At 36.6% G+C, this 16,769-nt stretch overlaps 1 protein-coding gene across 1 annotated transcript in view; it reads right to left on the bottom strand.

The window, feature by feature from the left end:
- Morc1 (MORC family CW-type zinc finger 1) overlaps positions 1 to 16,769 on the bottom strand; it is a 155,339-nt gene that overhangs the window by 119,954 nt on the left and 18,616 nt on the right. Inside the window, 3 exon segments of the mRNA XM_020151220.2 lie at positions 9,062 to 9,170; positions 11,409 to 11,568; positions 16,579 to 16,687. Coding sequence (XP_020006809.2) covers positions 9,062 to 9,170; positions 11,409 to 11,568; positions 16,579 to 16,687 — 378 coding nt within the window.

Genomic DNA, 16,769 nt, shown 5'->3' on the forward strand with positions numbered 1-16,769 from the left:
TTAATTTCTAATTTAGTTTTTAGATGTGGCCTCTATGTGGTCTCTTCCTTCTTCCAACCTGTCCACATTATTCTGCTGCTGTCTTAATTGTTGTTCCATGCTTATCATGGGTGGACTGGTGTGATGTGGTCACCAAACAATGTTAGGAGCAGGAAAAGGGACAGAAGGTGATTCTCTGTGACCAAGGTCTCTATCTACTTATTCTGATTCTCTGTGGCTGGTGTCTGAGAACATAAGGTCTTTTAAACTATCCAGACAATTCCTTTAACTCTCAGGTCTGGAAATCACTACCTGGTAGACTTAGTGAACAGGTGGTGTATAAAGCAGGTGGCTGAAAGAGACGAACAGATTCATAGGTGTTTAGAAATAGGAGAGCAGCTGAGAAATACAGCCTCTATATTTATCCACACTGGGTACTCAGGCAACAGTTTTCCATTCAGCTCAATGACTGAGCTACACTTATGCTATGACTTGATTGCCCCCAGTAAAACTCATTAATTTTTTGGTGATGCTGGGGTTTGAACTCAGGACTTTGCATTTGCTCAAGTGCTTTACCACTTGAACCATGCTTCCAGCCCCTTTTGCTCTGGATATTTTGCAAACAGAATCTCACTTTTTGCCCAGACAGGCCTGGACTTATTTTAAGTTTCCTTGCAATTGCTGGAATGACAGATGCATCACCACCACACCCAGCTTTTTCCCATTGAGATGGGGTCTTTCAAACTTTTTTGTGTAGGCTGGCCTGAAACTGTGATCTCCCCGATTTCCCAAGTAGCTAGGATTACAGGCTTGAGTCATTGTATTAAGAAGTGGGACACAGCAGAAACTGTAAGACATTGACATAGTCATAGATTAATGGTTTAGTGGGTTAATGAGCTATCTCAAGGGCAGGTGTGTCATAAAAGCCCATGTACTTCTGTTTTTATACGTGCTTCTTTTTGTGTGCTACTGCGGGACTTGGCAGAGAATCTCCAACAGAAGGAAAACTTTCACCAGATATAGGTTCTTGATCTTCAGCCTCCCGGCCTCCAGAACCATAAACCGAATAATCCTTTATTAATTATCTGGTCTCAGATATTTTATTATGACAACAGAAAACAGACTAAGACACCTTATAAGGTTGACATTAGCTCTAAATTCCAGATACTAGAAAAACCAAGGTTCCTTTCACAGTATCTCAGGACTGCCACATTTTACTCATGAAAATAGTATAGATTATAATCAAACTGTTTCTGGATTTATTGCTAAAATCTCTGGAGACTTAGTGAAGTTAAAATTAATAAGGTCTATATTATCTTGAATATAAATAAATGCAAAATGACTTTTAATTATTTCAAATTGTGAACTTTGAAGGGAGTTACCGAACTTAATCTTGGGGTAGATTACACCTAAGGGGAATGTCAACTTAAAGAGATAATTTAAAAGAAAAGTTATAAACTCTGAAAGGTTAAAAAAAAAAAACAGGAGGAGTTTTTTTTGTGATAACCACAGTATGGCAGACAGCACAGTATAATAGTCTGAGGCTGAAGCTTTGATGTGTTCCCAGCCAACTCAGTTAAGACATAAACTGGAGACACTACTGAATGCTACCCAGTGATTGTCAGTTTAGAAGCATGCTGGCAATGTAGCACCCAATTCCAAAACACTGCTTAGAACAAAATTTCATCTCCGTTACTCTGTGTTAACATCATCACTCTCAGAGCTGGTTTCTAGATAAAGCTCTCTAGCTACCTGAGACCCTCAGCCCTGGAGGAGTCTCAGGACACCGCAGGCCCTTTTGATGACAGCCAATTACGTGACATGCTTTTAGAAAAATAAAATACTAAGGTTGTGTCTACTTTCTTCACATTCCTACATAGTATGCATAATATTTGTAATGTTTACAAATATTTCAGTGACTAAGTCACTGAAAATAATATGGGCACAAGGAAATCACAGGCATAAGAGACCAGCTGAAAGAGACACAAGACCCTGACCCTGCATTTATCTACACTGGGCACACAGACAGCGGGCTCAGTAAAAAGCACTGAGAGTTTCCATGTGCTGAGTACTGTGCTTATACTCTTCCTAACAACATTCGTATGAAGCAGAGGATGGTGTAGCCTCATGTTATAGATAAGAACAGAGGAGTTCAGAGACTATAGATAACTTGTCATTACAACACCAGCTTTCCCAGCAGAACTCAAGCCACTATGGGCATATAAAGCTAGAACTTTGGTCTCTTCAACTTGCTTACATAGCTGGACTTGGTAATATGGTGCCCATTTTCTAATCTTGTATACTTCACTATACACAGAATAAATCATCTGGTATTAGACAGCCAACAGGTCCAGACAGCCAATTAACCCTAAAGTCTCTGCTGGTAGACCCTGCAATTAGGTAGAGGACATTTTAAAAAATAGAAAATAATGTTGGTAAAGTGAAAATGCATACTAATCTCCTGGTGAAATTCAAGGAAGATTATTAATGAGTACTGGAAGTACTGAGAGGAGTAACAGGGAGAAAGCTGGTCTGAGAAACCTCAGGCAGCCACACCGTGCAGCATGCTGCAGAACACTGGCTTTCTCTCACAATGAAATGGGAAGACCATGGAAACTTTTATGCAGAGAGGTTTTGAAAGACTGCCCTCGTAGCTACTGAAAGGCAAGGAACAAATAGTTTCCAGTGAGTTAAGGGTAGAAGCAGAGAGACCATGGACTGGTGGAAGGACTATTACAACAATCCAAGTTAGACACAATGATGGCTTGGACCAGGACTGTACAACAGAGATAATAAATGATTGGATCTGGATCTGTTTTGAAGACAGAGTCAATATGAACTAAGCCTGGTAGAAAGTCCTCCAATTGCTGAGTATAAAAAAATAAGAAAAAGATTGGAAATAGTGGGAAATATTAAAGGTTAGAAAAAAATTTAAAAGCTATCCAAGAGGAAGAAAAACAGTAACTTACAAAACTTCAGTAATCACATCTGCATCAGAATTCTTATCAATATGGATCCAAGAAGCCAAAAGAGCAGGAAGTTTTCAGGGAAACTAATTTTGAACCAATGTTTCTCTATCCACTTAAACAAATTTTGAAGTAAAAAGGCAAAATAAAGACACATTTAGGCATACAAAGGTTTTAAACAAAGTGAACAAAAGTTTACTTCCAACAGACTCTGAATCACTTGAGAATATAATCCAGCAAATCAGTTAATAAATCCAGCGAAGAAGAGAATGGGATGGAAGATATAGTGGGAAGTGAACAATAAATTTTATAATTTAGTCTAAATAATTAGTTTTCTTTCTGCTGTCTTACATCTCATCATTCCTTGTTTATCCTGTTAGCTCAGCTCCTATTCCAGGGGCAGTACTCCCTACGGCAGAAGGTAGGGAGAGAATAAAGGGAGGGACTTCAGTTAATATTTAAATGTGACTTATCAAAACATCCAAATATGCATAAATACATAAAAAAATGTAGCAGCTCTTCCTCATTCTTTACCCAACTACCTCAGTCTCCCTTCTACTATAGAAATTATTTTGCAACTTGAGGTTTTTGTTTTTGTTTCCTGTTTGTTGGGAACAAGTCTGTATGTAGCTCAGGCTGACCTCAAATCCTCCTGCCTCAGCCTCCTGAGCACCCAGTATTAAAAGCATGTGCCACCTTGCCCAGCTCGTCTGTTCATACATATTATGACATTTGCTACAGTTAGATTTATTCTGTGTTCTTTTTTTGTTTAGTTATTTTCTTCTGCCTTCTTATTGTTCACATTTACCTTTCATTATTTTTGCTTTCTTGTCCTTTATGTTTATTTCATTTTGTTTTGTCTTATTTTTCCTTTCTTCCACTTTGTAAAAATGATTGAATTATGATTTTTTTCCCCTCCAAGGAGGGGAATTAACTTTTTCCATAGCACTGGCTTGCAAATTAGTTGTTCTGTTGTATTCTTTAGTAGTTAACCAAGATCCAATGACATATCTTACATGGTGTTTCAAATCCAAATTAAAAAATTGTAATTCCATACTTGCATTCACAGACAGAATTCTTTTACATCCTTGAATGAAATTGAAAACATATGAATTGCAGAATTGTAATTCCATATTTGGTATCTATATAAGAACTTTGCTCAGTTCAGTTGCAACCAATTCATACAAGACATTTGAAAATGATTCCAAGTTTTAATCATCTGTGTGACTATGTTGGGGGTGACAAACAACTATCACGAAGGAGAGAAAGAATTAACTAAAGATTTTGTTTTGCACACAGATGGAATACTTTGAAGGGGGAAAAACACATGCACCAGTAGATAAGGGTAAAGTCTGAAAAGGTGTGAGATGTAGAACATGGTCCAAAAATTGCCACAGCATAAATTAATGAACATAGTCCAGCCTGAAGAAACACCTATACTCTGTTACTAGTCCACTTTTATTTTCTTCATTATTCAATATTCTCAGCACATATCCCTCTCTTGTGCCAAACTCTTAATTTTCTATACCTTTTTTTTTTGGCAGTACTGGGGGTTGAACTCAGAGCTTCATGCTTGCTAGGCACATACTCTACTGCTTGAGCCATACCCCCAGCCCATTTGTTCTGGTTATTTTTGAGATAAGCTCTTACTTTCTGTCCAGGCCAGCCTGAACCATGATCTTCCTATTTTACATTTCCTGCTGTAGCTGAAATGATAGGCATATATTACCATGCCCAGCTTTTTCTTTTGAGATGGGGTCTCACACCTGTAGAAACTACTCCAGGAATGAGGGAATGAGGGTTAAAGGAGAATGATGGAGGGGGTGAATTCAACCATGATATATTGTAAGAATTTTGGTAAATGTGGCCATGTACCCTCGGTACAACAATAATTTAAAAGAAAGAAAGAAATGGAGTCTTACAACCTTTTTTGCCTGAGCTGGCCCAGAACTGAGATCCTACTGATCTGATCCTCTTGCATAGCTGGGATGACAGGCACACCACTGCAACCAGCTATTGGTTGGGATGGGGTCTCCAGCTGGCCTGGAACCAGGATCCTCCTCATCTTAGCCTCCCCAGTGCCTAGGATTACAGGCTTGAGGACCATGCCCAACTACATTTTTTTGTAAATTTATTTTTCATGCGTTCTTCCCGGTCTAAGAACTTTTGCCTCAGTTAATAAGACACATAGACAACTCTTAAAGGGGGACTATTTGGGAAGAGGAAGGGAATCAGTAGGAGAGGAAGAGTTGTGAATAAGAGAAGGAGATGAGGGTGATAAATATGATCAAAGTAAATTATAGACATGTATGAAAATGACGTGATGAAACTCATTTTGTACAATTACACTAATAAAAATAAATAAGTAATGTAAACAAAATGCATTAAAAATAAGAGAGCTCCTACCCTGTAAATACAATCCACTTTCTGCATATCACCTGATCCCCTGGCATCTCCATATACCATATTCAGTTTCAAAATTCAATTTATTATATCACACATAAAATGCAAACTTCTGCATTATCTGCATTCTGAAATACTGATGAGTGTTATTTATCCAAACATTTTTTTAAAAGTTAAATGGTCACCTGGTACCACTGATCGTGGACTTCAACATCATTCCTAATGAAATTTTCATGAGGCTATTATCATCATGAAAGAAGGCCCAGGTGCTGTTCAATGCTGGTGGAGCTCAGCCCAAAAGAGAATAATAAATCATTTAAAATCAATGTCAAACAGTCATCAGAACTACCTGGAAGTTTAGACTCTGACCAAGTAATTTCCTGCCTGGGAATTTGTCTTAAGAAAATGATGCAAAGAATAAATATCTATCAGCATGAATATGTCTACTTCAATATTACAGATAAATAATGTGAAACATTGGGACCAATGTCATTATTCAAGAATATAGGAATAGTTATGTAAGTTATGGAAATCAGTTCAATGCAACATTGCAACAGCTATTTTATGAATGAAGAAATAATTATGAAATACAACTTACCAAGTTGTATTTACAACTTACATTACAGTTTAGCATCAAGTCATAAGGGAAAAAAATAAAAATGAGAAGTAGCACTAGAAAACACTAGAACACTGCAAGGCATAGTGGTTCACTTCTATAGTCTCAGCTACTCTGAAGGTGAAGGCAAGAAGACTTAGAGTTTGAGGCCTGCCTGACCAAAGGTAGCAAAACCCTGTTTCAAAAACAAAATAAAAATAAGGGCTGGAGGTATGGCTCAAGAGGTAGAGAATCTGCCTCACAAGAGTAAGGCAGAATCTGCCTCACTGAATTCAAACTCCAGTACTGGGAAAAAAAATAAAATAAAAATACAAGGGTTAGGGGCAGAGCTCAAGTGGTAGTGTGTTTGTCTGCCATGCATGAGATCCTGGTTTCAATCTCTACTACCACAAAAATCTTAAGAAAACTCTAGAACACAATAGTAAAAATTAAAGATAAATCATGATATCTAAATTCATTTGTCTCCTTTAATATTTTAAAGATACTGTTTCACCACAAATTTTACAATAAATAAAAAGTGATGCCAAAATCCTGCTTTCTGTAGTCAACAAAAGCCTAAAAGTTTGAATTTTCATGATTCCATATAGAAAAGTAAATTATTTTTAGAATCAGTGGGACTACCTCATCTAATACCAAACCTGAAAATTACACAATTTCAAGACTTGAAACTTGTTTTGGGCAGATACAGAATGCTGCCCAGTAGTATAAGAGGACATAATTACAACAAGAACAAGAAATAGGAAGGGCCATGTTATAATATTTGTTCTCAAAACCAGAATATGTACATTTCACTTAATTAGAGGTTTAATTATCAGAAACCATTAATGGAAGACTCAGAAAAAAAATTCAGCATGAGCTAAAATTAACTATTCTTTGGCCCTAAGAATTATGCTTTTCCCTAGTCCTTTTGCAAAGAGGAACTGGGTGTTAACATCTGAACCTTCTGAGCACCTGCTACCTATAATGCTGTGTGGCACACTGTGACATTTTTTAACAAATGAGAAATGTGGATTCTATAAGTTTAAAAGGAGCATGAGACTGCTGAGGTGGAGACAGTAAGTTAAAGACAACAATGAAGGAGAACTATGAGCAAAGCCTTTTTCAGTGGAATAAACAGCCCCTGAAGATCTGTGCTGCCATCCCCTTTTGGCACCATCGAGGTACTTGTGACAGAGCTGTGACGGATGGCATCCTTGGTACAGAAATTACATCTCTAATTTACAATAATCCTTCCTCATTCAATCCCATCCATCTTAAAAACACTTTTCTTGTGACTAAGCTGGAAATTTTTGCTGAAAAAAACAAAAACATAATTCCAAAACTGTCAATTTTCCTACGTGAAACTCTGTACATCCTAGACCTGATTCATTTTATTTATTTTGTAATTAACTGTCTAAAGGTCTTGAGAAGCTTCTGGCTCCATTAAACAATCTGGAAACAGCAAGAACTTTCCCCAAAACTTAGCTGTCAAATTATTCCTGTAATAATGTGTTGTTTTTTGATGCTAGTGTTGAAATGCCAAGGCACTCTGACAGATAACTATTTGAAAATTTGTATTCAAAGCTTTTAAATAGCATGAAATATCAGTTTTGGACCCAACTGTTAAGCAGAAGGGCAGGAGCAGCAGGAAAAGGGGAGAGAGTAATGGAAGTGCTGGTAACAACTCTGGGCCACCTCCTGACATTGGCGTATTAATGCTGGTAAAAGAGTTCCCAGCATTTGCATGACAGCATCTGGGCTGGATGTATTTCTTTCTAAAAGAATAAAAATCTCCTTCCTTTCTGTGTATATTCTGAATTCTATATTTTGTAATATGAGAAAAAATATATATATCAGAAAAAAAGTAGAAAAGAGAACAAAAAAATGTGCCATCAAACATTAAATTGCCTAACTGTGAAAGGAGCTTTGCAAATTTCAAGTCAAATGCCCCCCCAAAAATGTTCTTTGTAAATTGGGCTTTTTACTTGGGTATCAATACCTTAGAATAAAATCACTCTGTGCAATATGGTAGCTACCAGCCACAAGTGGTCACTGAGCACTAGTCCAAATTCTATGTGCTATATGCATAAAGCAAATACTGGAGTTAAAGACTCAGTATGGAAAAAAAAGAATGTAAAATATCGCATATTGAAACTGAAATGACAATATTTTGGATAGACTGATTGAACAAAAACATTAAAATTAATTTCCTGTGTTTCTCTTTACTTATCTTAATGTGGCTGATAGAAAATTCAAGATTAAATGTGGTATTCCTATGTGTGGTCCTCACATTTCCATTAGACAACATTAGAATATAAAATGAACCAGACTGGATAAAATCACCTCTAAATTACCTTCTATTTCTAGAATTTGACATTAAGAAAAGAGAAGGCCAAGTTAATAAATCTTTAATAAGGTATTTTAGAGAAACCTACCCCCCATCACTATTTCATTTTTTTCTCCATACTTTTTCACTACGACCTTCTCATTCTGTTTCCTAAAACATTTAAGAATAATGAAAGTGTCAATTTATTCACTTATAAACTACAAAATGGAATCCATTGGGCCATTCTGAACAAATCCTAAAACTGTCATTTGGTCATATTCCTTTTTGGTTCAAACCATATTTGAGAATGCACTAATGTCTGTTTTTGGTGATCTGTGATGAGCAATGAACTCTGGGGTTTTTTTTTGTTTTGTTTTGTTTTGTTTTAATATCTATATAAAAGGAGTTATGGTACTAAAGAACTTCAAAAGTATTATAATCCAATCAAAAGTATTATAATCCAATGTCCCCAAACATACTGGCACCTTTGAATCACCTGAGGATCATTTGAAAAGTATTGACTTCTAGGCTCAATATATACAGATTGTGATTTAGTAGGTTCTGATGCGGCCCAAGATTCTATACTTCTGAAGAAGTTACCCAGGTTACTCTGAGGCTTAGACATAGTTTGGGTACCACTGATTTAGCCTAACTTACATCTGTAATTGGTGTAAAATGAATTAGCCCAGTGGTAAGACCCAGGGACTCATAACCGAAATCAAGATGCAGGGTTCCTGACTCCAGCCCACTGCCACTGTGGAGAGACAGTCTTCAAACACACACATTACTCACTCCTCTTCCAGAGCCCCCGCCATCAGTATGTCTTCCTTGTCAGTTTTAACATCCAGCTCTGGTTCTCCAGTAAGCAGAAGCTTCATGTTATAAATAACCAACAAAGTACCTGGTAGAAAAGTAAATGTTTGACTTGTCAATATTTTAAGTGCACTAAATGCTAAGTGTTGCGCTATCATCTCATCTATGGAATTGAGTCTGCTATAGACCAGATTTCTTTTTTGTACTTCAGTAAATAATATGTTTGGATAAGTTCCAAGATATGTCTTGTAGCAAATTTCACTTTCTGCCAAAGAGTGTTGAGTTTCCACAATATGGTACTTCTTACTACTATTCAATTCATTATTAGTCTTTCAAACATTGGCACTCTTTCCATGATTTGCATTATGAAAATTGTTAAGAGCCAGAGCCAAGTTTGTATTATAGGTAAAGCTTTCATTGGTAGAACTGAAGTCAATGCACAAGAGAACAAAAGTGAGTTTAAACAATTTGTACAAATACAAACTATTCTTTTTAGACTTTATAGCTAGTATTGGCAACCTTCTCTGTAAAGGACTGGAAAGTAAATATCTTAGGCTTTTCGGGCCATTTGGTCTCTGTCACAAATACCCACAACTTAACTCTGCCACTGTAGCATGAAAGTTGTCATAGAGAAAACATAAACAAATAAAGATAGTTGTATTCCAATAAAACTTTATTTATAAATACAGGTGAGGGGCCAAGTTAACCTGTGGCTAAATCTGCTGACCCGTTACAAGGTATGGTTCATTTTATTTTATTTTTTTATTTTTTTTCTTTTTGTAATTTAAACATTTTTAATGAGTTAATATGAGCTACATAACTTTTTTTTTCTTTTATTATTCATATGTGCATACAAGGCTTGGTTCATTTCTCCCCTCTGCCCCCACCCCCTCCCTTACCACCCACTCTGCCCCCTCCCTCTCCCCCCCCAAAACCCAGCAGAAACTATTTTGCCCTTATCTCTAATTTTGTTGTAGAGAGAGTATAAGCAATAATAGCAAGGAACAAGGGTTTTTGCTGGTTGAGATAAGGATAGCTATACAGGGCATTGACTCACATTGATTTCCTGTGCGTGGGTGTTACCTTCTAGGTTAATTCTTTTTGATCTAATCTTTTCTCTAGTACTTGTTCCCCTTTTCCTATTGGCCTCAGTTGCTTTAAGGTATCTGCTTTAGTTTCTCTGCATTAAGGGCAACAAATGCTAGCTAGTTTTTTAATTATTTGCAAAATTGATTATGATATGAAAATGAATGGGGAATGTCAGAGAAACTAAAAGGGAAATTATTATATAGTTGGTAGGAAGAACATGAACTCTGGAGCATAAATACCTGTGTCTAAGTCTGGTGTCAACCATTTGTGAGAAACTTCCTAATCTTTCTAAACCTAATTTTTTTAACCTACACAATGGAGCTTGTGAAGGATTCTACCACAGAGTTGCTTTCAGAATTAAACAACTTAGTTTTGAAAAAGCATTTGGAAAAGAACTTAGAAAATAAGAAACCCTTCATTAATATGTGCATAAGTATTTCACAATTAGAAGCCAACTAAGATTACACTGTGTCCTTAAAATAATATTATATATATGTTAATACAGTAAATAATAATTTACTTGCTACTAACTTTTCCTCTATGACAAAGGGAAAGAAGTGATGTAAAGCATAATTTTTAAACAAAATGTCCTAGTTTAAAAAAGAAATTTTGGAGGCCAAATAGGTCAAGTCTGAAACCAACTTCCTAAAATTTCACTATAAACATTACATATGTTCGAATTGCAAAAAGCAGGGTGTACATAGCATTCTCTGAAAGCTTCTAGATATGAAAAATGGTGGACATTTGAAGAAAGACTGGCACTGGAAAATTCAGTGGACAAAGTGCATCCTACATACTAAGCAGAAAGCTGGTAGAGGTAGAAAGAAAAGAAAGGTCTGCTAATCTGGAAGAAAAATAACAAAAAAGTTTTCGCTAACTCTGTCTCAGAAACAGGAAAGGTTATTTTATAAGAGGCCAACTTTCTTCTTAACCTGACGCTACAAAATCTGAGATGAGGCAAGGAGCATCTTCGAACTTTGCTCTAAGGTATAGGGACTGGGGAGTCCTTGTGGTCACAGCCTGCACCATCTTTTCCATGAGGGGTACACAGCTCTTTCTCCTTGGGTCAGGAATTTATAGTAACTCATGTTTGGAATCTTTTAAGACAAAACTCCTATGGGTAAAATGAATGACTGCCCTCATGTGAGATTACTAATACAAAAATATGAAAGCATATGTAGAGTCTTTCATAAGACACTAAAATACTTCTATCAAAATTTAGTTTTGATGATCTTACCACATTTTCCATAGATTATATCAAATTGCTGCATCAATTCAGCTTCATTTTTAAATGGAGAGTATTTATAAATTATAGATAATTCTGTTGAGAATTTTTGGGGATCATCTGTGACAGATTCTCTGGTTCTTGTTAACCATGAAGGTATTGGAACTACAACCTATTAAAAAAACACACACACATCAATTTATTATGAAATATACACATACAAAAAAACCCCATTATCCTTTTGTTTGATCTTAATTCATTCTACTTTTCATTCAAATTATAAAACACAAAGTTAAAAGTTTATTTTTTTTCCATGTTGTTGTTTTGTAAGGAAGAGACAGATGACAAATACACTTAAGGTTTTAGTTTTAAATTCTCCATTGTGGAATGTGGGGACAGATGGAGTCTACCTCCGCTTCGTCTTGCAAGATTGTTAGAATGGCAGACAGAACAACAGTATCGGCACTTTAGAAGTTGAAAAGTAGATGACAGCATACCAAGAAATAGGATCCAAAATCCTGCCGAAGAGAGGAGCCAGCCTGATTTACAATTCAGATTGATGCCTGAGAGCCCCAGCTGTATCTAGATCACATCTGGCAACAGCTCCTCCCCTGCCCACAGACCCTGGGTGTTTATTCTCTGGAAAAAGCAGAACAATGTACTTCTGGAATAGAAGACATATTGGCACTGTTGTTAGGAGACCTTACTGAGATTAGAAGGATCAGGTGAAAATGTGCACATTAGATGCTGAGAACCCCAGTGTCTTCCTGTGTTAGCCTCCCAGAAGGTTAGGTCTTCAGGCAGAAGGCTGTATGGATCTTCTCTTGGAAATCTGACCAGACCTAAAGAAAACTACACTTAAGGTTCCCCAAACAGCTTAATTAAATCACATCATTGTGACATTCGCAGCTGCCAAATCCCACCTCAGGAGCTTTTAACATGCATTTTATTGGACTAATCTTTGAAGTCTTCAGGATTGATAGCCATCTAAGAAGAGCCTCTAATGTGATAAACAGAAACCAAATAAACAAATATAAACAAAGCAACTTGATGGAAACAGAAGCCATCAGAGGAAAATGAAAATCTCAAGGAAAAAAAATTATTGTTATAGTCTTCACATTTAAACTAGTCATGGCAGCACACACCTGCAACCCCAGCTACTAGGGAGGCTGAGGTAGGAGTATCCCAAGTTTGAGGCCTGAGCAACTTAACGAGACCCTATCTATGGGCTGGGAGCATGGTTCAAGTGCTGGACCACTTGAGCTCAAACTCTAGTACTGTCTCAAAATTGAACCCCAGTACTGTCCCAAAAATTCTGTCTCAAAATTAAAAAAATAAACAAGAGTTAGGGATGTAGGTCAGTGATAGAGCATTTGCCTTGCGTGTGTTAGGCTATGGGTTCAATTCTCTGTACACAAAAGAAAAGAGGGAGGGATAGAAGAAATGAATTTGATCAAGGTTTACTGTATGGATGTATGGAAATATCACAATGAAACTTCTTTGTTCAAATAATATATGTAAATAAAAAAGAAAAAAAAATCTTCAGAGCTATAAGGGAAAATACTGTTTCCATAAAATAAAAACTGGGTATCTTTGAAAAAAGACCACTGAGAGAATAAAAAAGACTTCTTCAGAAATTGAGTATGATTACAGATAAAAATTCTATGAAGGAATTTGAATATAAAAAAACTCCCAGAAAACAAAACAAAAATACAAATACAAAATATGGGAGAGAAAAGCTCAGAAAATTAAAGACCCATTTCCAGAAGTTCAAGAACTGGAAACTAATTATTGCAAAAGGACAGAAAACAGAATACATTGGGAAAGAGCCATCAATATTACAGAAAACTACTCCAGAATTAAAGAATGTGAGTTTCCAGACTGAAAAAAAATCTCATATGTGCCTAGTACAAAGGATGTACATAGACACACAGGTAAAATACTGAAAGCAGAGCCCTGGGGACAAAGCTTCTTTTCACTTTCACAAAGAGGGGAGAGGAGATTAAGGAATAAAATTAAATGGCTTTGGATTTCTCAGTAACACTAGCAACTTACTAATGGAGAAGATTGAAACCAGACTCTATCTCTCACCCTGCACAAAAATCAACTCTATATGGATCAAAGATCTCAACAAAAGATCTAAAACACTAAAACAACTACAGGAAAAAAACAGGGAAAACATTAGAAGATATAGGCACAGGTCTTTATTTCTGAATTGGAGGAAACTGCTGAAGAAATAAGAGCAACTGACAAATGGGACTGCATAAAATTAAGAAGTTTCTGCACATCCAAAGAAACAGTGACCAGAGTCAAGAGATTTACAGAATGGAAGAAAATCTTCACCAGCTATTCAATAGATAAGGGATTAATATCCAGAATATACAAAGAGTTCCAAGAGCTAAACAGCAGATGAACAAATAATCCAATTAACAAATATGCAAGTGAATAGACAGTTCTCAGAAGAAATAAAAATGCCTAATATATGAAGCAATGTTCAGCATCTTTAGCCATAAAGGAAATGCAAACCAAAACTCCACTGAGATTCCATCTCACCCCAGTCAGATTGGCCTTCATCAAGAAAACAAACTACAAATGCTGATGAGGACATGGGGAAAGAACAGTGTTCCCACACTGCTGGTGGGAATGTAAACTAGTGCAACCGCTATGGCAGTCGGTATAGAGGTTCCTGAAAAAAACTAAAAATAGACCTACCTTATGGCCCTGCCATACCACTCTTGGGCACATATACAAAGGAGTTCAAATCAATATACAAGAGAGATACCTGCATACCTGTGTTTATTGCAGCTCTCTTCACAATAGCCAAACTGTGGGATCAGCTGATGTGCCCAACAACCAATGAATGGAGATATATACATATATTTTTATGGAATATTACTCAGCCATAAAGGAAAATGAAATTATGTCACTTGCAGGAAAATGAATGGAATGGAGATCATTGTGCTGAGCAAGATAAGTCAAGCTCAAAAGGCCGAATATTGCATGTTCTCACTCATTTGTGGAGTCTAGATCTAAAATGATATGATGATGATGATGATGATGATGATGGGATATGAAGGTATGTGGAGGAATGTCTGGAGGAAAAGAAGCAGTAGGGAGAGAGGAAAGGAAAGAAAAGTGAGGGGTAAAGAGGATGCTTATATACATATGAAGGTAGCATAATTAAACTCACTAAACATTGTTTGAAAGAGGGGGAAACAAAGGAGGTGAGGACTGAAAATATAAATAAGGAGGTGAACTTGTTCAACTTGTATACATGTATACACTGTATCACAATAAAATCCTCTTGTATTATTAATATATGATATATCAAAATAAAATAAGGAAACTTGATAATGGAGCAATACCTTCAAAACCATCAAGATTTAGAAATAATACCAAGACAAACTATCATTAAGTGCAGAGGTAGACTAAGAATATTTCCTGCACGTGAGGTCTTGAAACCTGTTGTCTCCCATGCATGCTTGCTCAGGAAATAAGTGCAGAATAAGTTGCACTAAGAAGAGGGAGCAACCTCTGAAAGAAGACAGGAGATACAGGATCAAAGACCTGAGATCTGGCACACAGGACGATGGCAAAGGCAGATCCCAGAATGGCAGCTGACCAGCGGCCATGGTAGCAGGGGGTGAGGTTAAGCAGGCAAGAAAGCTCCAGAGCAGAGTTTACCAGGAAGATGGAGCTCTTAAGAAAGGAGTTTGAGTGTGGAGTTAATGGAGTGATACAAACGACAAAACTAAGCAAACATTCAGTGGTGGTGATAAGTACACAGAAAAATAAGCAATTATTAATTCCAGGAGAAATAAAAAGCTGTCCAAAATAAAAATAATAGTTTATGACATGGTATAATGTGAACAGACTGAACACTGGCATAACCACAATTATGACAGCTAGAATAAGGATGAGAAGGCCGTGTATGTATGACAGGGGCAGAGAAAAGGTAGCTAAATTCTCTTTTATAATGTCAGGTTGAAAGGGAATGCTTCAATAAAAACAAAAAGTAGCAATGCAAGCATACTACTTAGGATCTGCAGGTAAATATGGAGAAATATATCAGCTATTATTGTTTGAAGAAGTTCCCTATGTAGACCTGGAAATGGTAGTCTTTATAAAAGGAAAGAAAGAAAGAAAAGAAAAAAAATTGGTTCGTTTTAGAGAAGCTATCATCTCAGCTCAGATCCAGCTCAATTTCTCATACCTTCTACATGTATCAAGTCCACAATAACAGCTTACAAAGCTGCTTTTCCTCATGTCAGGTTGCCTTCCATCGCTCCTTACAACCTACAGTCTGCTCCTGTTGTCCAGCTCCACCCCCAACAGCAACACTGCACCTCCACATTGTCTCTTCAAACCCCACACACATCTCCATGCCTGACCATGAGCCATCTCTCTCCACACATCAGCCTGTCTAGATCATCAGCCTGTAATGTCTCCATAAAACTTCATTGGCTACCTGGAGCTTTCTGACCCCTTGCTTCTGACAAGTTAGTAATAACAGCCACACATACTCATTGAACAGTATTTTTTTTTTGAGCACTCTCATTTTATTATTTATCCAATCTTATGTGGTTGCCTTATTTTGTGATAAGGTTAAAACTTTTGGTGGACACATAGTCTTCAGCTGGTTTTGTACTTTCTACAGAACCTATCAATTACAGAACAGACAGTGGCTCCTCAAAGTATATATGGCATATTGAATTATAAATTGACATTCATAACAGTAGAATTCAGGCACTGCAAACTAGTAAAATTGTACAAGTCAGCAAATGAGATTGAAATTGTGACCACTACAATTACAGTGTTAGATCTATTTTTGTGTTCAATTTTATTATATTTTGCATTCTAAGTCTCTGACTCCAAGATTCTATTTATTTTAAAAATAAATATGGCACAAGTTGTAGAAAGATTTGCAAGGTTTTTCCAGAAGTCTCTTTGGCACACCAAAGAGAGCCTCTTATCCTTGGAGATTTGAGCACAGGGAGAATGAAAAAGTTTTCAAGAAAGCCTCCAATGACTCCAGAATGTACAGATTCTTTCTCTCTATGCCTCAAATATATGCCTAAATTTGTAAATCATAATTGGAAAGAAGTCATGGCAGACTTCACCTCCTGAGAGAATGAAAACAACCCTGTTGCCGTTGAAATGAAAGGAAACCCTCAAATCTTACCTCAGTAAGACCTTCTTTTTCACAGAATGTCTGAGAAAAAAATAGACAGGTCATGGTTTCTTCCTTCTTTGTAAAAAGGATGAAGTCTTTTCCAATTCTCATGGACCCACTGTATTAAAAATGAGGAGCATAATGATTTATATCTCAGACACTAATAAAGAACAAATAGGCATGATTCTGTTTACTGTAAC

The sequence above is a fragment of the Castor canadensis genome, chromosome 5 (assembly GCF_047511655.1).
Source record: "Castor canadensis chromosome 5, mCasCan1.hap1v2, whole genome shotgun sequence".
NCBI classification, from domain to species: Eukaryota; Metazoa; Chordata; class Mammalia; order Rodentia; family Castoridae; genus Castor; species Castor canadensis.